This window comes from Syngnathus leptorhynchus, chromosome 6, assembly GCF_054491065.1.
Source record: "Syngnathus leptorhynchus isolate UIUO chromosome 6, UIUO_Slep, whole genome shotgun sequence".
NCBI lineage: Eukaryota > Metazoa > Chordata > Actinopteri > Syngnathiformes > Syngnathidae > Syngnathus > Syngnathus leptorhynchus.
This window is the reverse complement of record NC_141200.1, coordinates 6,836,033-6,860,299: the sequence shown is the minus strand read 5'-3', so window position 1 is coordinate 6,860,299 and position 24,267 is coordinate 6,836,033. Positions and strand designations below refer to the sequence as shown.

Genomic DNA, 24,267 nt, shown 5'->3' with positions numbered 1-24,267 from the left:
GCAGGACTAACTTTTGATTGTCGGGGTCACCAGTTATTTCTTTGAATATCCTTGTGATTGTCAGTTTCAGTTCAGTTTACATTTCAAAGGTTAGATATTGTACAGTTCTTGTCACACACTTATCTTAAAACATTGTGTACAGCTTTTGCTCATACCCTTTTTGAAGATGGAGGTAGAGTGTCCAAAATGGAGTCAAGCAGGCATGCAGGCCGAGGGAGAGAGGCAATGGCAGGCAGGAAAACAGGTGGCACACAGGTACAAATCCAAATTGTTTGTAATCCAACTCAGGTTTCAACATAAAGGGTTCCAGGAAGTAAACTAAAGTTTGTTTTCTAGATTCCAAGTTTCAAGTTCCAAAATTACAAGCTTGGAGCCGGCTTGAAGTAGTTTGAAGCGGCCTTCTTTTAGCGGTAAAAAACTATGTCACTACTGTCACCTTGCTTTGTCTAACTGAGACTGACTACCAAGTGGGAGCAACCTATTTCCTTGATCAGGTGACTGATCAGGTGACTAACCAGGTGATCGAAGTCTTTGTCAAAAAAAAAAAAAGTCCATGGCCCAAGGCCAGCGAATCTTAAACAAAAATAAGAATTTAAGCTAAGGAAAGTAAATTGGCTCCAACAATCCTTTTCAAATACTAAGGAGTCAAATGCTGTGAATACTTCATGATTTTCTTCGCATTTTCAAACAAGTTTTGGATTGCGGGTAAATACATCGGTGTGGAGAGCTGGAGGATGAAAAGGATCCAAACAAAGCGAGTCTTACGCTCTCAATCATCTGCTGTGATAGATACAGCACGAGTCGGGAAGCACGAGTGCTGCTCTTCTAATGCTGCAGGCCAAACTGATAGAAGGTGTTCTTAACTCACATATCTTTATTTTTCCACCGCAATTGCGCTCAGTGGAAAGTTTGGCATTAATTCGCATCTCTGTTATTAGACTTTCCGCCCACGCTGATATGCAACCCTGTTTATCTTTGCTGGTGAACATAATGAGCTCAAAGAGTGAAGACGCTCCCGAGAGTGAGGGTTTATCGTTGCTTCTCCGCTCCGGCGCTATTTTGTCTATCATCCTCCTGTGTGCAACTTTTTTTTTTTTTTCACAGAGCTGTTATACAAGCAGACTTCAGTTATACTGTGGAGTGAACTCTTTGCATTCATCATTTGGACAAAAATGTACTAAAAACCCATAAATGGTGGTAGTAGGGTGCTAGACAAAATATCAAGAAAAATAGAGCAGTGTCAATGAATACCAAACATTAAAAAATCAAAAACACTGAAGACATACATTGTAATTGTTAAACCTGTTCATTTTTTCTCATGGCAAATCCTTTCAAATATTTCTCTAGTTAGAAAGAGCTGCGACTTTCACGAAGCGAATGTTGCTTTTAAGAGACTAAATCAACAGTTCTTCTAAAAATACATGTTTACAGCTACAGATGATTTCCTTGCACCAAATGTCACTTCCATTGTTCATCGTTTTTGGTCGTTGGTTATTTTCGATTTCTGAAGATTCCACTGTGCTCTTAGCTCGCATACTACTAACAATGCGCTAGGTCGTACGTCATAGGGTACAGTAGCTCGTCTTCACTGGTGTCAGCTGTCTTCATAGGAGACATTACATTACATTAGCAATGTTTCCAGTCTCTATCGGGCCAACAGAGATTATACAATGAACGTTCCTCTGCATTGCTAACGCCAGCTTTTACAATAATGGGCCATAAATTAATACAGTGTGCTCAGCAGTAAATACTATTATGCTGCTCGTGTTTACAGAACGCCCATGTATAAATGGCCCAATCGGCGTGTGATTACGGCCGGACTGTCGCCATTATCGTGCCATTTATCAATCAGGGAGCCGTGAGAGACGCAATGCATGTTGATAAGAAATAGCATGGCCCAAAACCTGCTACATCTATCCGCCTATCCACCTATCCGCTTTACCATCTGTGTGTCTATCTGTCCGTCCGCCCGCCCATCATCCATAAAGTAAACAAAATGAATATAACTATGGATATAACAAAAACAAAATGGGCTCATTTAGGAGGTAACTTATACAATAATTGTCCCATTAACGTAAAGAAGGGATATGTCAAGAAATGCAGCTCAAAGCGAAGAAAATTTGAAACTATGGGATGGATAAAACCAAAAAGAAGAAACCCATTGAGCAAGATGCATGAAGCAGACTTTATTTGCTTTTTCCTGTGCCACATAAAATGATGCGGCGACCCCAATCGGGCCCCCGGGCCTTGAGTTTGACACATGCGCTATAGCACCGCCAAAAGACATGAGCACTGGGCTTATTAAGGTATAATTCACTTCTCCGTCTGTGTCATTTGGGCCTTGCGCTATCACCAGATCATCCCACATGGCAGAGAGCAAAGTGGGTGGGTGGGTGGGCGCACTGGTAGGGGGAAGCAGATGGGGGTCCCTGTTCCCTATCAAATGTACACGAGGGTGAATTTCAGTGGTGTTAATGGCTTTTTAAATGTCAGGGAAAGACGGGGAATGATAAAAGAGAGATGTGTTATCCACTGTCTTCATGATCACCACAGTACACGTTGCCGCTTTCACCTCGGCCGTGTGCGTGTGAAGGTGTGTGTGTGTGCGTGTGGAGGAGTAGGCCAACTTGTGGTTGAGCTGATGTCAGTGTGATTTATGCACCAATCAGATGAGCTGTGAGGGAGGGAAAAGAGAAAGTGGGGAGGGGCAGACAGGACTACTTGCTGCTTTATTGTTGTGTTGTGTGCATCTCGTGTGTGTGACTGGAGCAGCAAAGAAGAAATATACTGCATATAACCTTTTCCACAAGCCTTTATATTTACGTACTATTATATTCGCCTTTATTTGCAGCTACTTACTGCATAGGAGTTACCCAATAGCAGCAAGGATTTGGACAATCCGTTTTCATACATCACCTTAATTTTTTGCAAATATTGTACACTAAAAATCAAGTAGTAAGATCCTGTGAATGTTTAACAGAATTTCCAGTCCAAGCATTTGTTAAAACTTCCTGTGTCCCGTTTGAGGGAACAAACACATTGTTCTAAACAACAAAGTGTAAAAGTGATGTGCATAAGTGTGTGTGCATGTGTTTGCCATGATGAAGCTCGAACAGAGGGTCGAGTGATGTCACAGCAGACTGCATTTTAATAGAGAGGGGAGCAATTAGAGAGGGTACAGGGCGAGAGGTGGAGGGGCTGACACACACGAACGCACGCACACACACACACACACACACACAAACACACACACACAAAGTCTCATTACGAAGGACGAGTTAATTAATTGTGCAGTGATTCACGGCACTCGTAATTAATCCGGTAGGTATGAGTGTGTTTTGTCGAGTGACTCCTCTTCCTTCCATTTATAACACAGATGGACACATATGCACCCCCACACACACCGGCACTGGAACAGAGACAATAATAATTGTCAAATGAACCACGGTGCTGTTATTGTCGTGTTGGTGTTTGCATCCAAATCAATCAGTTTTGGCTGTAATGGATTCAAGTAGAATGGTAAATTCAGTTCCAAGTTTAATCTTTTCCGTGACTACACTTATTAATCAAACCACTATCAAATCAGGTTTTGTGTATTGAGTAATAACATCATTAAATAGAATTGAATCCTCCTTTCAATGGACATTGTGCTGCTCCTGGTTTGACAGAAGAAGACCGTTGCAACAATGGTGCAGCAACACTCATTTGTCAGTAATATTTGATATCTCTGATATATTAGTAATATTTGATATCTGCACTGTTGCTCAAGTAATCCTTTTGAGGGCCGTGACCTGGTGTGTGACATCATGAAGTGAAGAAGTCATGCTGGTGTCTTAGTACCAGTCTTTCTTTCTTTCTTTCTTTCTTTCTTTCTTTCTTTCTTTCTTTCTTTCTTTCTTTCTTTCTTTCTTTCTTTCTTTCTTTCTTTCTTTCTTTCTTTCTTTCTTTCTTTCTCAAAAAGTCTTGCTTTTTAATCCTCCTTTTACGGCTCCTCTTCCCACAATGCTTTGCAAGGGTGGGAGTGGTGCATTTGGTGATTGAAGTGAGAAAAAAATTGTTGAATGAGCGATGAGGTGGCAATATAAATCTCCACCTGTTAGCTCGCCACCACCTTCCTTCATCTACCTCTCTTTGCTGACATCCGTTGAGATATTGCTATGATTTTTCCGTGTTTGCATATATGATCTTAATTTATTCTCATCCAGCGACACTGGGCTTATTTACAAGGCAGCTCTGGTCGGCCGCCAGCGAGCCCATTTAGTGCATTGTGGGAGAGAGAAAGAGCGAGAGAGCGAGAGAGCGAGAGAGAGAGAGACCGTGATTATGAACATATACTGTTTCTCAATGAGGCGATTATGTGCGTGCAGGTTATTGTGCCATTTGCGAACGGCACCTAAATCAGTGAGCATCAATCATAACTTCTGCGGCCAACCGAGACTGTGACCGTCAAACAGGAGGCCTCGTGTTGCATTAGAACTTTCTTATGTCTACACATAACTGTGGGTTTGAGCCGAGAAACCATATTTTGATTTTTTTTTTTCAACCAAAGTGTTGCAGGATGTTCCACCTTGCAACAATGAAAAATGCTGATATGAACAAAGGCGCTCAGAAGGTGGGGGAACGCAACAACATTGAATACTTTACCTCCACAACTGATCTTATCTTGAAGAATATATGATGTATTTATAGAAACAAATTCACTTTACAGGGTCTCGTGAATTGGCCACTTTTTTCCTTTAGTTGGTGTTTATGAAAATGAGCCCAAAACAGAAATTTAGTGATATATACACAGGCGTGCACACACAGACGCACATTTCTCCTTTCGGCCGGCGGCGGTCTTAACCAGACGCGTTACATCCCCGCCGATCTATTATCTGCGTGTGACAGATGTATTCACGTAACGGTTTTGATAGCTATTGATTGGCGCGGCCCAAGTCGCTTAAGAACAGGAGAAAAATGAGATTCCAAAATCAACATGGCTGTGGGCGGCCATGTTTGTTAAAGTGAAGGGAGGGCTTTCAAAAGAGGACATTTGGGGGTGTGTTTGGCTACACTGTGCAGCAGCCACACTTGGGGCACAAACAAGCTGATTGAAAACGTGTGTGTCTGCGTCTGCGTGTGCCTGTGTGTGCTTGTGTGTGTGTGACCTTGGGGTGGCCTGGTGGTAAAGTGGGACATGAAGCAAGTCGGCGTGTGAGCAGCCAAGCGTTGGGGCCTCCTCAGATTAGCAGACTTTATTACTGCCACCAAGCGCTGGCCTGACAAATCCTCTTATTTCATTCGAGCCTCTTTTACCTCGGCCTCGCTCTTTCTCATTTCCTCACTTACCTTTTATTTAGCCCCCCCCCGCCCTTCCATTCTTCACTCCCAAAACGGCACCTCTTCCCTCCCTTTCGCCCTCCCGTGTGTTTCTCAGAGCACCTTAGCACCTCGCTCACGGACTTGGGTCAATTTTCTCACTTTCTCATTGTTTCCCTCCTCCACTCCACAACCTTTCCGCTCCACCCCCACCTCCACCCTCTCTACCTCCCACTCTATGCTGTGATGAATCTGCGGACAGGGGCTAATAATTGTACTTCAGCCCAAGTGCTCATTTTTCTTAGCGTTTGAAAGGCATGACAGGCAGGAGCTCTTTTTCTCCACTCGCCCCCAACTCTCCCTACAAGCACCTATCCCATCACCGCCTCCCGCCCCACCCCACCCCATCCCATCGTTTTCCCTTCTCGCTTTTCTCTCCAGTCATACACAATTGTCGGGGAAAATAACTCAGGGTTTAGAAGGTCATGCTGTCTCGTGCCGAGGACACGCTGGGGGATATGAGGATTTCCTCGACGGAGCAGTGACTGCATTTCTACTCTAACGGTATTTAAAATACTTAATGGAGGCGGCCTGCAGTCCTAAGAGAGTATAAACTAACTATACGTGTGAAAAGGGGGTTGGCAGTGTGACAAACAGCGATCTGTTTCAGTGTCATTTGCGCGTGAGGTGTAAATGCGCACAGCGCAGCAGGGTGACGCCGTCCCGCTGTGCTGTTTAGCTCCAAAGCACTGGTGGCTGTACAGAAGCAGCAAAGAGAAATAATAATGACAATCATTAGGCAGTAGTGCTGGCTTTAATAAAACAAACAAACAAATCCCCACATTAACAGAACAAATAAGCAAATACACTACATGCACTGTCTGTAAGTATTTTGGCCATGGTGGACTAGAGGAAATAAAATCAGTTGAAAAAAAGTATTAAAAGACCCAAATTAACAGTACACTGTAAGGATTTCCAAATGTACAATACGTACATATATAATGTTCTTGATTTAATGTAAAAAGAAAGAAAGAGTCGAGCCATCGAAATGACACATCAAGGAAATTTGCATCACTGACAGCCGACGAGAGCAACGAAACAGCGTGATGACTGACTGGACTCTACAGCAGCTCTTAATGAAAATGTATCAGCAGTTTTAATCACAATGTGGCCCTCATCACAGAAGAGATGGAAAGAGAGAAGAGTGGGCGGCCGAGGGAGAAAGAGGAGGAGGAAGAGGAGGGAAGGCAGAGACTTTATTGCCGGCTGTAGTTAGATGGTAAATTTCCTCCTGGCAGATATTTATTGAGTTAGTCGAGTCTAGAGAGAGCTTTAACATTGATTGTGATCATTAAATATATCCGCCGCAAATGGCGAGATGGCGTTTCCCTCAGTCAATGGAGCCGACGGGGGGCAGAACAAAGGCATAATCAAATCAATCCTCTCATAATTATTCCTTGAGAGGTGAAATTAATCACGAGGAGAAATAAAAACAATAATGGAAAATGAAATGGTCGCTCGTAAACAATTACGGGCCAAATTGAAATGAACTCGGTGAAGGGAAGAAAAGAAATTAGGGGAACAGCCACTGTTGGTTTCTGCTTTTGTGTCGCCTCGCATTGTGTTCTCCCACACTATTTGAGCGAGGGTGTGTGTGTGTGTGGGGGGGGGGGAGTCATTCCCACTGTGTAGTAGTAGTTATTACGAATAATGTATTTTTTTTCACCTATCTATGCTGGCAACGTATAGTGACAAGCGGATCAATTAAATGAACTTCTACTAGAGGGCAGAAGGCAGCATTAGCTTTGTGCTCAAATGAAAAGATTATAAGATTTCATACTGGCAAAAAATTAGGGAGTCAATTTGTAATGGATTAATAGCATTTCTATTCCTTTCAAAATAATATAAAGGTTGGGAAACACTGGACAAGGGTGGGGGTCAAAGGAACAAGGTCCTCCTCTTTCCTCTTCCCTCTGAGAGGAAGTGTAGCATATTGACCAGCTATCAGGACAATTCCGATACGAGGTGATCGATGACACTCGCTGTGGAAGCCAGGCAGGCTCCTCCCACTTCACTCAGGGTGCTCACACCCGTGTTTTTGATCTGCGGGGGCCTGAAGGTCTTTGATTCTGGAACGCCTCATGGAAGGATGTTATTGTGGCGAGCAGAACATATGTTACACCTACACAATCTGATCGGGTTTAATACTAATATATATATATATATATATATATATATATATATATATATATATATATATATATATATATATATATATATATATATATATATATATATATATATAGATAGATAGATAGATGGATAGAGATAGATAGATAGATAGAGATAGATAGATAGATAGATAGATAGATAGATAGATAGATAGATAGATAGATAGATAGATAGATAGATAGATAGATATATAGATATAGATAGATATAGATATATAGATATATAGATATATAGATATATATATAATATATAATAATAAAGTTGGATGTCAAGATATAGCAAACATGTTTAAGGTGGAACCAGGAAGGGCAAAAGACTACGAGTGGTGGTATTGTGATCAGCACCATGGACAGCGACAGGAAGAGTTCAATTGTTTGTATGAATTCTTTGCTCCAGTAGTGCTACTAATGGCACCAAGTTTGTATGTTCCCGAGCTTGTTTAGCATGCGTGTTTCACTGGAAAAAAGCTGTAATGGGATGTGAAAAACCCAGTGATAAGACACCTGCACTGTGGAGTGCACGGCTGATTACGACAGAGCGGGACACACTGGCGCTATCGCCTTCCTTCTGTGTATATAAGCGCAGCATGTGTCCAAGCATGTGTTCTTTTTATTTTGGAATATGAACAATAATTATAAAAAAAGGAATGTGTGGGCATCTGTGGGATCAGCTGCTTCATCTGTTTGTTGTTTTTGCACAGCCCACCTGCATGCTCTCGTAAATAAAAAAAGCAGTAATTATAGGAAATGACACTGTTTTATTGCTGCATATGAAAGGGTGGCGGCCTGAGCTTGCTTGTTTGCTGCCTACACAAATATCTCCCCCTATGGGCCGGCTGATTACACTCTCCTTTTAATGTGCTTCAAAGGCAAAACACACATTATTGGAAACGTTTTTTTTCTTTTCTGATTTTATTTACAGCTCTAATTTGTCTCTCTTTAACTCCCCACAGATATCCCTCCACTGGAACGATGATGTTTCAAGATGGACAAACAGCACCCGGACTGCCATAAAGCACAAGGTCTCAAAAAAGCAACCCAACCAATGGCGGCGTTAACTTCAAGCCCCCCCCCCCCCAACCCACTCTCAACCCCTGCCAGTGTGGAAAAAATACGGCAAGAAAAAAAAAAATCTAAATAGGAAGAAAACACACCAGACTGAAATCCATGACATTTCCCGCTGATCAAAATGACAAGGAAAAAAAAAAACATTTCTTATTTAAAAAAAGAAAAAAAACAACCTCCAAATTGTAATAAAGTCTTACCAGAGTGTAGTTTATAAATAAATAGGTCGATTCATATAGAAAAGTGTAGAAAAAAAATGATGAGGTGATGTCCATACCCCTTTAGCACACGTCCACAAATCAGGATGTTGTAAATATTGTATAGAAGATAGGGACATTATTAAAAAAAATAATAAAAAAAAATACATAAAAAATAAAAAAGTGGAAGTATACTATATAGAATCATACCTCTGTGTGCGTATTGCCATGAGTTTCTCGTTGTTCCTTTAAACCCAACCCTAACACATACGTAGGAAACAGAGAAGAGACAAATACAAAACAAAAAAATGGAACTCCTTGACAAAAAAAATAATAATACTAGGGCCACAATGAAAAAGGAAATTCAAATGAATAGCCTTTCATTTTCTTCACAGTACAAATGAAATTTTTTGAGAATAAAATTGTAGGTCTTCAAAACCAATTCTATTTATTTATATATCTTTATTTGCCATGTGAAATATTGTGCTTAAGTGAAAGGTACTGCGACATTCCTCTTTTAATGCACCCTTTCCTGTCCCACTTTTTGCTTGTAATATTGCTACTTTTGTATTATAATTCTATTTTTCCTTTGATACTTTGACTGTATTTTATTATTGTAAACTATGACTGTCTCCATTTCTTTCTGGTATTGCCTTGTTTATTATAACTTCAATCTCATACAATTATGGACATGTACGGTCCACCCCCCCCAAAAAAAACTTTGTATTAATATCCAAACTTTTACTAATCTGACTTTTCTTTTTGCTTTTTTTTGTTGCAAAACTATCACTTTAGTCTAAAAAATGACATTTAAACTGGTAATATTGCACTTTACAGTTGTAAAAGTATGACCTTGTTCTTGTAAAATGGCTTTCCGTCTTTGGCTTTGATTAGTGTTATTGTACTTTTTCCCGATTAACTGTTGTTTTTCATTTTGAAAAACTATAACTATACTATTCATGGGTAGCCATGAAAAAAATGTTTTTTTTTTCTTACAGCAATATAACTCTACTTTCATAAAATTACGTACTTCGTAAACATTCTGATTCTTTTTTTTCTTGTAAATAAAGTAAAAGGCAAAACATATTTTGGCAACCATATCACCTTCTCATATTTTCTTTTCAGTGTGGCCCTAATATTAATACAACTACTACAACTATTTGTCACACTATTGCTGAAATCAGACAGACAAACTACAGAGAGAATTTCTAATTCTGAACATTTACTTTCACAGAAGATTGTTTTTAACAGGGAGAAAAATCAAGATTGTTTTTAACAGGGAGAAAAATCAAGAAAAAAAGGACCAGAACCCAAGTGTAAATTGTTCCCCGTCCCATCAAGTAGTGTATGTGACTTCATCCCCATGCTTTCTCACCCCATTGTGAAGTGCTGTGCCCAAACAGTCTGCCTTTGGCAGCTCGATCAAACGACACAGTCAATGAGGCTTCCCCACATTTTTTTTTTCTCAACACCGAGCGTGACTCTCTGATTGTCAGAGGGTCCGTACCTGGGCAATGGTCTCGCCCTGCGCCACCAGGCGCTCGCTCAGCTCCCACAGGCTTGCAGCGGCATCCGGGTCCTGGGCTTGGGCGGAGGGCTCACAGCGGAAGCAGTTGTTGAAGTACATTCCTCCCAGGCCCTCCAGCTCGGGAGCCACGGCGCAGTACACGCTGGTGGCGGCGCCTTGTTGCTGCGGAAAGACAAACCAAACACACACATGAACTCAGCAAAGGACACTCGCAAAGTGGACGTGCTGTCTCTCCTGTACATATATTTAGATACATATATTTATTTATCTATGTCCCTACCGGGTGTCTATGGGACCATGTGAACAAGAACACCACAATGGATGAAGCTTTTGATGTGTACAGTGAACCCCAGCATACAGGCAACGTATTTGCTGTTTTTGTGATCATACCATACCATAGTATTGCTTTGGTGCCATCGGGTGGAATCTTGGCGCTTCATTTATTCAGGCCATAGCTTTGTCTAATAGATAATAGTGCTTTGCTACCATATTGTGGCATTCATAGGAAATCACAACCCTTTTTATGCGTGCAGGGTTCAATGTATGTGTGAAAGGACGAGATTATAAATATGTATAGTTCTCACGATGAGCTAATGGTCTCACAGTTTTGAGGTTCTGGGTTCGAATCTCAGAGCACCTACGATCTCCTCTCGAATTTTTTCCGGGTACTCTGGCTTTCACATATGTTCCAAACAAACATGCAAGTTGGGTTCATTGAAGACTTGTGTGGTGTGAATGTGAGTGTGAATGGTTGTCTGTCCAAACCGGAACCTGTGATTGGCCAGCATATAGTTCAGAGTGACCACTACTTTTGCCCAATGTCAGATGACATAGACTCTAACCTCCACTTTAATGTGGACAAGCGCCACCAAGGGAAGTAACCATAGTGTGAACAGGTGGGGGGCCCGAGATCAACCCTTGTGGGACGCCACGTTCTCATAGAGTTTAAAACAAATTATTTGCTTCTCAGTCCCGCTTAATTATCGGGATAAGATAGTGTACCCCACTTCCCTTGCCCCCAAATCAACAAAAATAGATTCCAGTTAAATTTCTAATGAGGATAAACACTATAGAAAATGGATGCATAAATAAAATTAATACAGCTGTAGGGATGTTTTAGGAAATGATGCAAATTGAAACAAACCACTTTCACTCACACACGCACACAGGGACACAGACGCACAGACTATGACTCTTTCTCGTTAAGTCTTCAAAGTTAAGTTTGCTGTCATCAAAACACAATCCGTGGATGCCAAGTAGTCTCACACACTCCAGCTGGTCAGTCAGTCATTAAATAGTAGGGATATTTATGCCAGATCTGAGACATTTTGAAAACCAAGGCGTCACAGGGAATTACACACATTAGCTGGGACACTCAAAGGCTTTCATGAAAATGAATAAATAAAATGAATAAAAAGCTGCTGTAACAGCTTTCTGCAGCACCACAAACATAGAAGCTGGGTGGGTGAAAACCTCTTTATCTGAAAGCAGTAAAAGTCGACTGAGAGAAGTTATTGGTGACAAGTGCAACACACACACACACACACACACATGCAGCGACACCCACACACTCCCTTGGAAAGCCGCTTGAACATTTTTTCCTTATCCTTGATATCCAGCTTAAGGTTTCATTAGTTAGACAATTCAGAGCGGTGCACTTACTCGTAACAGTTTTTCCACCACTACTAGCAGGGTGAGTTCATGTTAACCCGTGAGGTAAAACTGTACTGTGTGCTAGTTGACATCTGTGTGCCCCTAGTAAAGAAACGTTTCATGGACCTTACGCTAGTGTAGATATCAAGAATATGCAATAAATGCTCGGATGGCTTTCCATGCACACATGGACACACACACACACACAGACGTAGACGCACACACAGGCGCACACACACACGCCAACTGTTTGAACACACAGCTGTGCTTCCACACACTAAATGTAAATGAAGTGAAAAAAGATTTGTCATCAATGAAGCTGCAAGCTAGCACTGGAAGTTAACTTGGGGCCGGCGTTTGAAGGGCGGTGTGATGAGAAAATCACGACATCTCGCTGTAACCTGCCAGCCGGCCGATAACTGCGCCCGGCCTGGCGTCTCATGTATCAAAGACGGGACAAATGCCAAGCAGTGTCTCTCTGAGCTGGAAGGTTCACACGGATGCCGCTCGCCTAAGCGATTTCAAACCAAGCAGTCGCTCGCGCGTGCATGCCGTCTTGAAAACGGCTGGCTTTGAGTCCAGCTACTAAACACTGGCCACACAAGAAGATGGAATTAGGCAAACTTGCTGATGCCATTTTGTCAGCTTTGAATCCAGGGTTGGCCAAAGTATTCTTTAATCCGACATATCAAGAGTGGTGTAATAGTTCTTCAATTCATTTAGCTGTTTCTCCTAATATGCAATTGCTTAACAATTTATTTTTGCATTTTTTGTCACTTACCGCTGAAAAATCCACTTATTTCTTAAAGTAAAAATATTGACTTTGTGCCAACTGGTGGCATTTTGGTGTTAATCTTGTGTTGAATTGCGGGGATAGGTTTCATGTCATCTGGTAATAGCTGTGTTGAACTGAAAACTTTGCATATATTCTTAAAATGCACAAAATTCTGTATGTCAGGGTAACCAAATGGATGGAAAAAAGTGACCAATCCAAATTGCGAATACAACAGATGAGGACTCAAAATTGAGCCCAGGGGGGATGCCACAATCCTGCAACAGTTAATGCTAGTCTTACTGAATATGAAAACTTGAATGAAATTGATACAATTTAAGCCATGTGACATCTGTATAATGTGTACCTAATGATTCAGAACAACAGAAGATAGATAACAAGAGTCTGACGGTCCCTTTTAGTTTTGGACATCTTTGGAATTTTCTGATCAGCTCTTTGCTTGAGAACTAATTGTGTAAAATGTACTGACACATTGAACAGTGCGACATGGGCATTAAAAGTTTAGAGAAGGTAAAATAAAGTTCACCCGAAAAGGTTATGGTGTATTTTAGACCAACACTAGCAGAAAACAGCTTACAGACAAATAGACCCAACACATCGTCACATGCGTGAATGAATCATGAGGACAATCTTGTGTTTGTATATATGGATGGATAAGTTGTGTACTTCTCAACCGCTGTCTCCAAGACAACATACGGGATCCCATTTCAAGTGTTTTCCAGAGGTGTGCGGTCCAAACTAGGATGTGCGAGTTCATGTGCTGTGAAGCCGATAGGAAGCCACGGGTCCATTCATTTCGTTCTTCTTAATGTGATATTAATGATAATGTGAGATACACTTGCAAGTGCTATTTGTGGCTCCGTTAATCAAGGGAATTTACTTCATTATCCAAGATGAACTCCTGTGCAATTGGTAATTTGATAGTGCCACAGTTGTTTTGTCTTAAGAGAAATAAACCAATTTGTATTTCAATTATTAGTATTTCATATTGATATATTTACAGGTAAAAATGAGGAAAATTACCTAAAGGGGTCAGACCTCACCATAGAGTAATTTGAGTTTTGCACGAGTAGAAAATTGAACTATGTGCACTTGGCCAATTAATAATAATTAAAAAAGCCACAAATTGGACTTTACAACAATATAACAAATAGCTGACAGTCCGATGAAGAATCCTAGTAAAAATCCAGCACCAAGTCTCTGGAAACACTCTGAGATGTGATCCAAGTCTTCCAGTGTGCTACACACTTTGACGCCCCAAACACCTGAGGACGTCCCTTGTACAGTATCAGTGTGCAAAACTCTTTAACAAGCGTATTCAAAAGCAAGTACGTGCGTGTGCGTGCGTGTGTGTGGAGGGCGAGGGGAGTGTAACGTTCTTTTTTTTTCCCGTGTTCTCTTGTGTCATCTTCTTGCATGTGACACCCCCCACATGTCCCTCCGTCTTCCATCTGTAGCTATGACATTGACCTGGATGTAAATAAAGCCAGTACTGTAGAGCAGTCTGTTTTTGTACATAGAAGGTGACTTGTATATAATAAAAAATAATTATAATAATAACGATGATTATACCTGCTATGCATGCTGAATACCTAGCAATTCTTTCAGGTACTTTTATAAATTCCCTAAATCCTCATATGGCATGTCCATGAAAAAAAAAAGTGAAAAATATGAAAATGAAAAAAAAAAACATAGGACTAAAAAATAGATATTGTCAGGCAATATTCTCTATTCTAGGACCATGTGTGTGTACAAGTCTTCCTGTTTTCTTCCCCTGTGGGTGCTTGTGTGTTCCTGCTCACCATCTGGCTGGCTTTTGGCAGCGCTACCGACGCAAAGCGAGGTTTGCGGCAGAGCACACGGGCCGGTGACACCCCACAAGTCGGCCAGGGCCGTCACAAAGCAAGTCGCGCCATCGCCGATAATTGGAGTGCACTTCCGCTGGTAGTCGTTTGGAACATTTAGGTGCAGACGTTTTTAAAAAAAGGTAAAAGAGGAGGTGTGCTCTGCCCAACCACGTGGACGATGTTGCTCTCATTCATTCAAGTGGGACTCTAAATGGATCGTGCTTCTATATTTACAAAATGGTTCTGTTTTCTACTGAATTGTTTTTTCTTTCTTCTCCCCTCGAGATGTGGTGTTTAAACATAGATGGAGGTGTCTGATTTTTAACCTGTGCTAAAGATATTTTACATTTAATAAATAACCACTGAAATCATGACGTGTGTGCATTTTTTTTTGTATGTATAGTTAGGACTAAATCAGGGCTCGGAAAATGTTTTGGGTGACAGATGGGTCAGATTATCTGTAGATGAGGTTGAAAAATGTAATATATGAAAAATAGTTTATTTTATTGTATCATAATAATTCATTTACATTTCAATTCTTGATGACAGAATTCAAATAATTACTGAATAAAGTTAAGTTAGAAAAATGAATAAAGTTACAATTTTAGATGTTTTTGAATGTTAATTTTTTTCAAATTACACATGAAAAAAAATGGTTTACCATTATTTACAGTGACAGTTCAAATGCACCCATACCAAAATTATTTTACTACACCTTCCACTAAATTAAATTAAAACTTTTTAAAACACACTTTTTAAATACATGGTGTAATTCACCTATAAAAAAATACTTGTGTGAGGCATGGTCTGGTGGGATTGCAAGAAACATCTGGGCGTGAGCAGTGGCCCACAGCAGCATGTACATTGTGTTGATATTTTACTGTTTTCTCAATGATCAATAATCATCTGAAAAGCGCATTGATGACAGTGGCTTTTTCCTTTCACACGTTCACACATAGGGCATTACAGTAAGTATACTGCAAAAAACAACAACAAAAAAGCTTTCTGAAACCCCGATATAGTAGCAGGCACAAATGTGCATGTGAAAAATAGTTTCCAAATGGGAGGTGACCAGTATTGTGGAACGGATTGTGATGGAGCAAAAGGCGCCTTTGAAATGAATGCTTGTGTTTGCGTGCCGTGTGTGTGTGTGTGTGTGTGTGTGTGTGTGTGCCTGCCGTGTGTGTACCTCAGCTGTGGTAACCTTTGCAAGCTGACAGCTCAACTGAGCGTGCTCAGTCCAGCTGTAGCGGGACCTTTGGCTAACGTGCCCCCCCTCAAATAAACAAGCTGTCCCTCTATTCAGAATGCCCAGTGGAGCAGGAGGTGAGCAGATTAGCACCTTTCTCACACAAAAAACACACCCCAACTCACGGAACACTGACCTGTGTCCAGCAATAAGAAGTCAGTAGAAATTGGTTACTGTACTTTTTTATAGGTACCTATAGTTCTCTTGAATTTATTTATATGGCTGCTGCTAAAAAGCATACCAAGAAAAGCCAACTTAGAGACACTTTAAATGGTGACAGTTGTACATTGACTCCCATTTAACAGGAGTTTCATTTATATAGTTTCGTTTATTCTGAACAAACCTACTTCTCAACTTTGTAACAAACTAGGAGCTGGAAATAATTACACACCATCATGTAGTGAAATAATTGTTGTGTTTGAAAAAGGCTGTGTAGACTTTTTAAATCGACCCCTACTCCTAAATATGATTTCTTTGTGGTCCCAATTTGTCAAAACAGCTATGGAATCTTATGGCAAAAGAAATGTACCTTCTCTAAAATTTACTTATGTACAGGGGTCGCTTTGGTATTTCTACTTACCACCCCTGACTGAGGTGGTCCTGAGTAAAGCGTGGTGTAGCGTCTTTGCTAAATGCGCGGCGCAAATAAAAGGTCAACTTTTAATAGAAAGAGAACAAATCACCGACTGCACTGAAGCAACAAACGTGCCTGTCCAACCTTTACAGGAGCATGTAATCGGACTGATCCCCGCAAATTGACCATCACGGCTCTCCCCTGTGATTAAGCCTCTCCTGGTCATCGGTGGGTGCTAAACTCTAATTCATAGCCTCCATTAGCCCGCTGGATGTGGCTAATACTCACCTAGAGGCAACGTGTTCCCCCGGGAGGCATTAGGGACAGGATGGAGACTGTGGCCCTTCCTCCCCTGTGCGACTTTTTGTTCTTTCCATTCCTTCATCATGCTCGCTCAATCTTGGACTTTTTCCCCTCTCAAAGTCATTTCAACAATAGAATTTAAAAACGATTCCACAGTGTTAGCGGTAGTTTAACTCTGCCTTCAATTTCAGACTTGCCTTCAAAGGCACTTCCAGCATTGGACAGAACAAACAACTTTGGAGCGACCGATGGGAACCAACAGACCGACCGAGTCAGAACAAAATACATAACAATGGATAAATAGATTAACCAAGCAACTGGGACTGAACGATGGACCAACTCACCAACCTAATGACTAATCAACAAGGAGAGATCGACCTACAGACCAACTTAGGCCGGACAACTTATGTACCATTCCACCGAGACCATGTGACCAACGGATAGATGGATACTAAACAACTAGGACCTACCGGGACCAGCCGGGACTAAAAGACAGACCAATTGATCAACTGACTGATCGACTAGTACCGACCGAAACTAAACGACTGGGACTGAACTATTAAAACACCAACGGACAGACCGATAGACCGATGAACAAATCCCCTTTTCTTCACCAAATAATACCAACAAAGTGGCATCATCCGCTTACATTGAATGACTGCTTGAGGGAACGACAAAAGGTGAAGGTGAGGGAAGCACAAACGTAACAGGGGCTGAAAAGGGACCAGGGGAGGAACCAAGGAGGCGAGGATATGACTCGGACGTAGGACGCGAGGCATCCAAGGGGAAAATGACAGCCAGTCGGAAGGACTTGCGCAGCGACTGTGAAACAATCTCATTTTTATCCAGCGACGACGGGACTTCCGAAGTGATCCGCACAACCTAATTATTTTGCCCTAATAAAAGCAACATATGCTAAGACAATAAAAGGCCTTATTGGACAGCTATTCATTAAAGGGGAGCAGTAAAAGGTGCAGGGACTCGGGCACGGGGATTACCTTTTTAAAAAGGCTTTTCTCCTTCGTCTTCAGCGGGCACAGCCGTACGCAAGCGTGGCCTGTCATAAAATACGTGAATTATACATGAAAGCGCCTGTCTGCTTTATTGGCTGTGATGCGCTCACCTGACTGACTCACTACTCGGGTACCTTGACTGGAGCAAAGTTTCCAGTATCGAAATGCTTACACATGGGCATTGCACCACTAGATGGCGCTCTCTGTTGATCTGTCTTTCTAGTTTGAGTTTTACAGTGTTTCTCATTCATTTTTGAGCGATCATTTTTATTGGGTTTTTGTAGTGTACAAACAAGGCAGAAATTGGGAGTAGCATGTCTTCGTACTAGTACGATTTGTGTCCACCACGTGTTGTACTGAGGTGGAGTGGAAGAAATAATATTTTAGTGAATGTCAGTTCCGGCTCATTTCAAATATTCCAATTTGGGTATTTTGTGTGAAAATTGACTGCAAAAAAAATTAAAAGCCATTGGACATCAATATTGCTTTTGTTTATTTTAAAAAATGTGGGCTCAAAAAGAATGTTTTAAATGATTCATCATTTTAGTAACATTGCAGAAAACAGTTTAAGAAGTGAGACGTTTTTTTTGGTGTGATGTGTAGATTTTAGGGAACAGGGATGTTTTTTTTTTATTATTATTAAAATTGAAGATTTATACTGGCGCCTCTCAACAAAGCCGAATGTCTTGAAAAAAAACGATATTCAAAAGGTTATAGCAATAACAAAAACTGAAAACCAGTTTAACTCATATTTAGTCTAACGCAAAATCCATAGTGGTCGCCGTTTATTGTAGATAATCCTAGTTGGCCTCCCTCCACCTTCTCCTCCTTCACTCACCAAGTGGAGGTCAGCAGAGGGATGTTCTGTTTTAAATAAGGAGGCAGCACTGGCCCATTAAACTCTGATAGTAATGATATTAATTTGGCAGGAACGTGTCATTTTCACAGGAGAGCAACTAGCTGAAGAACTGTCATTACGTGCGTTTGTGTGAGTCTGTAAGCGCACACCCGCGGACGTACACACACACACACACACGAACACACACACACGCACACTGTGCATGTCACAGCAGAGCGGCTAGCAGTAACATTATGAGAGAGCGTGAGAGATGTACTAATGGGACAGATTAGTGTGCCCTTGGTCACCACGGCCACAGTGGAGTGACTGGAGCAGTGACTTATAGCCAACATGGAACCTTTACACAAGGGGTGGGAAAAGAATGGCCGAGGGCAAAATCTGGCCCGGTGAACTCTGCTTGGAAAAGGACTGGTGGTAAATGAGTTCATCAATGTTTCAGAGAAAAGAAAGTGGTTTTTTTTTTCTCCTCAATGCAACCCAGGTATGTTCTTGTTCTACTTGAAATAATTGCTGAATAGTTCAAACTGTGCATCAGGCTACAGTGAATTTAATATTTTTTGTAAATCCAATAAAGTAGATTTGTTTGGTATCATTCGGTTGCATTGAACTTTTAAATCATCCTTCTTTAGACAGTGTCATTCTTACATAATGTAATAGTGCCTTAAAACAAAACATTTTTTGATGCTTGATGATTTTTGATGAACACTTCTACTTACTACTTGACTGCATTTTAAAGATAAATCATTTATTTATCATTGTCAGACGGTCCATTAATAAAATGTAATGATGAGGATATTCTCGGCCTATGTCAAAATTGATTAGCAATTCACTATAGTGTATGCGTGCAAATCAACAGTACTTTCCCACCAGAGTGTGTAAGCTGCAGCTTTTGCTATCGTGACGTGTTTATGCCAATGTTTTTTTTTGTATGAGTGGGATCCATAGGGGCTGACACCAAAGGTGACTTCCTCTCCTGTTCATGCCCCCCTGTGGTCGGTAACCTTGGAGACCGACTTTATTAAAATGAATTTGAGGAGGGAGGCCATTCTGACAGCGGCATAATTACATGGCGGCGCATCACTGTTAATTTATGCAGGAGCGCATTCTTCCGGTCAGGAGTGGCGAGACGGGGTCACACGGTTATGCTTTGGAATAGAAACGCACGCACATGCACAAAGTCAATCTATAGCTGCAGAACTGTTTTCGTTGTGTGTTTCAAGATTTGTGCTTTATGGTGGAACATTGTAAGTTTTTCCATCCGGGTCACGGGCGAGCTGGAGTGTATCCCAACTTTTGGGTGACAGGTGTGTGTACATCACAGATGGACAAACAGAAATGAGAAAAACAGTTATAAATTGTCAAACAACTGTTCACAGGTACAGCATATAGTCTCTCTGCTCTGAAGGAACAACTATTACTGAAGATTAGCTGAGGCCCTTTCCTTGCCTTTCCACCTCACGGTTAATGTAGGTCATAATGGAGGACTGATTTTTTATTTTTTTTTAATCCCAATAAAATGTAAGGGTAAATAAATGTAAAAAAAAGAGGTGAATGGACAAAGGAGTACAAATGACACCAGAAGAGTGTACATGTTTGTGGGGGAGGTTAGGGAGAGGGTGAGGTGGTGTCTCTCTTGGGCAGATGGTGGTCTGTATTCTCATTTGTCCTGCTTCCGATATGTGTGTGTGCTAAACATTCACCTCCAGGCCAAGAGCTGCTGCAACGCAACATGCTTTCTATTAGCATACATTGCTGAGATGTGTGCACTGGAAAGTGAAGAACAAACTCACTTATATTTACAACTTAGATTGTATTATTTGTCCCATGAAATTGTAATAACTTATTTTCAATAGTTTAGTATTCACTGATGTTCTGTATGTGGATATAAGATTTCAGTCTTTGTGTGTTGTCAATCCGCCTGATCTGCAGACATGAATAAATAATCTTGATCTTTGTATATCATATTTTCATAGCAGTCATTCAGCAGGAGCTGGAGGCGTGATAGATTTGTAAAGAAAACCGAAAAAACATATATTTTTAAAGTACTTTCAGGATATTACATTGAGGGCAAAATTCCATTATACAATAAATGTTAATATAAAACAAGATTAATAAAAATATCTAATCTGTAATTGCATACAGTGTGACAGTTTTATTTGCCGGTATAGGTAAAATAGGAACTTCACTGCGTGTATTGTTTGCACAAAGGCTGCACTCACTATTCGCGTGCGTGCGTAGCTGCATGTGCTGGGGTGACTTTGAGTGCCAATGCAATAGTTAGAGCAGCACGCTTTGTTAGCTCCAGGTAATTTATGGTTCAAGTGGCCTGATAGTCTGATACGATCGATTGCACCAGCGACTTCCCTCCCTCCCGTCCCCCACAAAAATAGGACACCAGGGAATGTTTCACCCGACGAGGTAAGGAATCCTTGATTTCACAATTCCAAACAATGAGTGTGACATGAAATCTACCAATGTGGATGAGAGGCGGCGGAACTGCGGCGCATTTACGTTTAAACCGTCATCTCCCTTGCTTTCTCTCTCTCTCTCTCTTTCGAATTCCCTACGACGGTCCATCCATCTAAAGGAACATTTAGTTAATTGAATGATTAATAAATTCAGCTCGGTCACACTATTTCACCGCGCCGCTGGCTTTGGATGGAAATGTCTGTCAAACGCTAGACATCGTATATCAACATGTTGGGAGAGTGGGCCTTAAAAGCAACGGTAAGAAGTAATAGGGGCTTGTTTGCCCAGACAGTGGATGACCAACTTGACAAAAGTTCACTCTTATTAAATCAATGACTGCAAGTCGTTTTTCAAAGACTTCCCCTTTTGCCAGCAGTTTTGCAGCATATTGACTGATCTGTCAAGAGCCACTGAATATCGATTTGTAAAAACCGAAGCTACCAAAAAGTTTATTGGCATTACCCGTTGAAGCTTACTGTCGAACTAAATATAAAAACAACGAGAATGGAATCCTCTAAATGGCAAAGAGAAAACAACCACAAAACATGCCTCAGGAATCTCTGCTAGCTCAATCCTAACACACAGGCAAATGAAGAGCCTAGTGTCTCATGCAACACATGCACACAGACAATATAACGGTACCTCCATACATGTATTCTTTCTCCTCTGCAAGGAACAAGAACGACCAACTATACTTCAGCTTGCTGAGGAGTGACTGTCTTCGTAAGATACTGCCCCCAGGTGGCCATGCTCGTTGGAGCAGCGCAGTGTCTATTGAATTAAAGCAATAAATGAGGCATAAACTGCTTAATTAGGCAGGAATGACAAGCGCAGAAGAAGACAGTATTGTTTTTTTTTAGGGGGCTAACAAGTCCTTCAAATGACAATGGCGAAACATCCGCGCTTGGAGACAGCCACCTTGCCACACCTTACCTCCTTTAATAAAGACGAGCATTGACAGAACAAGTTGCTCTACATAAACCTTTCTTTCACCCCCCAATGCCCCCACTTCCCAAATCCACTTAGACGAGAACATCCTTGCCTTTCACCCCCACCACCCGTCCCTCTGTCGTACCTCCTCTCCCGACATCAGCGACTAATCGGGAGTGTCAGTCCGAGCAAGTCCCTGACGCCTGTTCGCCTTTTATCCGGCACCTTCAAACGGCATGAGCGCGCTTTCATAAAGCCGCCTGACTGACGGCTTTGGGCTGTTTTTTGGATATGTAGGCGTCGGGCACTTTGTCTTGCTTAAATACACAAACGGACAGTCCGGAGAGGTAATCCAGTACAAATACTTGGCTACTGTAATAAATTCGATTTCCAAGCCATAATTAAGTTGTGTTTGAAATCAAAACAGAGCAAAACCAACTTGTCTCTCTTACACAACTCCATTTTCAGGGTGGTAGTAAGAGACAAATGGCTGGTGAACACACAAACACTAACACAAAGCGGCCTTTTGGATAGATGGCACCTGCATACAGGAGAAGGGGGGCACACAAATAGGATTGGTGTGTGTACATGCGCGTGTGTGTGCGCGTGTGTAGCAGTTGCGTCCATAAATAGGATTGTGTAGGAAGCAGGGTGACTTAAATGGGATTGTAATGCAGCAGTCACGATGGAGAAATAGGATATGAGGCTGAGAGCTGTGTTCTCACTAGTTCCACTCCCCCTGCGATATACTGATTCTTTAGGACTAGCCTGCAGCATGAAAGTGTGTGTGTGTGTGTGTGTGTGTGTGTGTGTGTGTGTGTGTGTGTGTGTGTGTGTGTGTGTGTGTGTGTGTGTGTGTGTGTGTGTATTTAGTCCATTAATGTGGAGGCTAATCTTGAGGCGCCAGTCTCCCCAGGCAGAGGGTGACCTCCCCCGCAACCAGGTTCAGCCGTGTTTGTCCTCCCTCCCGCTTTTGTCCGTGTTCGGTCCTTAAATCTCACACTACTTTCCCTCATTTTCCCGTCATTTTGTTACCTCTGCCAAGGAGGTGATCCTATCCATTTTTTTCAATAGGCAGGAAATTATATTCTTAATAAAACATTAAATTCGGGAGAGTGCCACTGCCGTGGTCGGGTAAAGGTATTAGCTCAAATCAATCAATCAATGAACTAAAGGGATCAAATGCGCTAAAGCAGTCTGGTTTCATGTACACTTTTTAGAACTGTTCCTCAGAACCTCATCCAAATTGTTCGTAGAAACGCAGGCCAAGGAGACCAAGTGTCATCACTCTCATCTGATTGGCAGATGTAGATGTTTTTTTAAGAGATGTTGCCAGGAACTCCTTTGTGCGCTCCAATTTCTTGATTTTCAGTGAGCAAAACGCAGCTGGTCGCCGGCCCCCACCAAGTCAGACAAATCAGTATATATTAATATTCAAACATCTGGCGTAATCTGGCCTGTGGACCCAAAAATATGCCGCTGAACTGCACAGATACGCAGAGGCGTAACAAAGGCTGCGTGCCGTCAGAATGCCTCGGCCTCCGTCCACATAATCTGCATGCAGAACGGCTCTCGAGCAACAAAACAACAACGCCTTGTCATTGTTATCAGTTTAAATGTGTTGAACATTTTCTAATAGGGGCCCTGAGTTATGGCGCCTTGATTTGTCTTCATAATTTACAAGATCTCTTGTGTGATTCATTGATCAATTACTCAAAGAGCTACCACTGTCCAAACATTTATTCCACTCTTTAAGCATGCCGTTTGGATATAAATCCATCACGGGATCCTTGGAGTGCGCTTTGTGTTAGCGTGCGATATGTTTTAATTCCGCATAAGCAGACAGCGCTTATAGGCCCGGGCAGGTTAGTCCTATCAGTGCGTGTTTATCTTAATTCCCTTTAGTCTCTTTAAGTCCGCCATCCATTACCTGTCTTAGAAGGCGGTAGCGCACGGGGTGGGGTGGGGGGTCTCGGGGTCCCGCACGACATGCAAACACCCGCACGTCGCTTAAAATATGACGGTATGAGGGTAAGTATATATGCATTGCTCAGTGACCGTGACAAAGTGCCCGTTTGCGTACGTGTATACGCTTTATGGACATGATGATGCTTCGGTGGCGGCCCGCCGTGACCTTGGCACTTTGGAAGGAGCTGTAAACAGGTTAATAGAGGCGCGGCGTGCTAACATCTCACATCATCATATCACAAGGTATGCAAGCTATGCATGGATGCTCAGGGTTATTTCTGGATAAGACT

General features: G+C 41.7%; 2 protein-coding genes across 2 annotated transcripts in view; one reads left to right on the top strand and one right to left on the bottom strand.

Annotated features, from left to right (window-relative positions):
- Positions 1-9,782, top strand: part of mafb (MAF bZIP transcription factor b) — a 34,571-nt gene extending 24,789 nt beyond the window's left edge. Inside the window, exon 3 of the mRNA XM_085914644.1 lies at positions 8,483-9,782. The gene's annotated coding sequence lies outside the window, so the exon portion shown is untranslated. The remainder of the gene's footprint in view (positions 1-8,482) is intronic.
- wwox (WW domain containing oxidoreductase) overlaps positions 7,698-24,267 on the bottom strand; it is a 116,709-nt gene continuing 100,139 nt past the window's right edge. Inside the window, exon 9 of the mRNA XM_085914643.1 lies at positions 7,698-10,481. Coding sequence (XP_085770769.1) covers positions 10,284-10,481 — 198 coding nt within the window. The 3' untranslated portion in view covers positions 7,698-10,283. The remainder of the gene's footprint in view (positions 10,482-24,267) is intronic.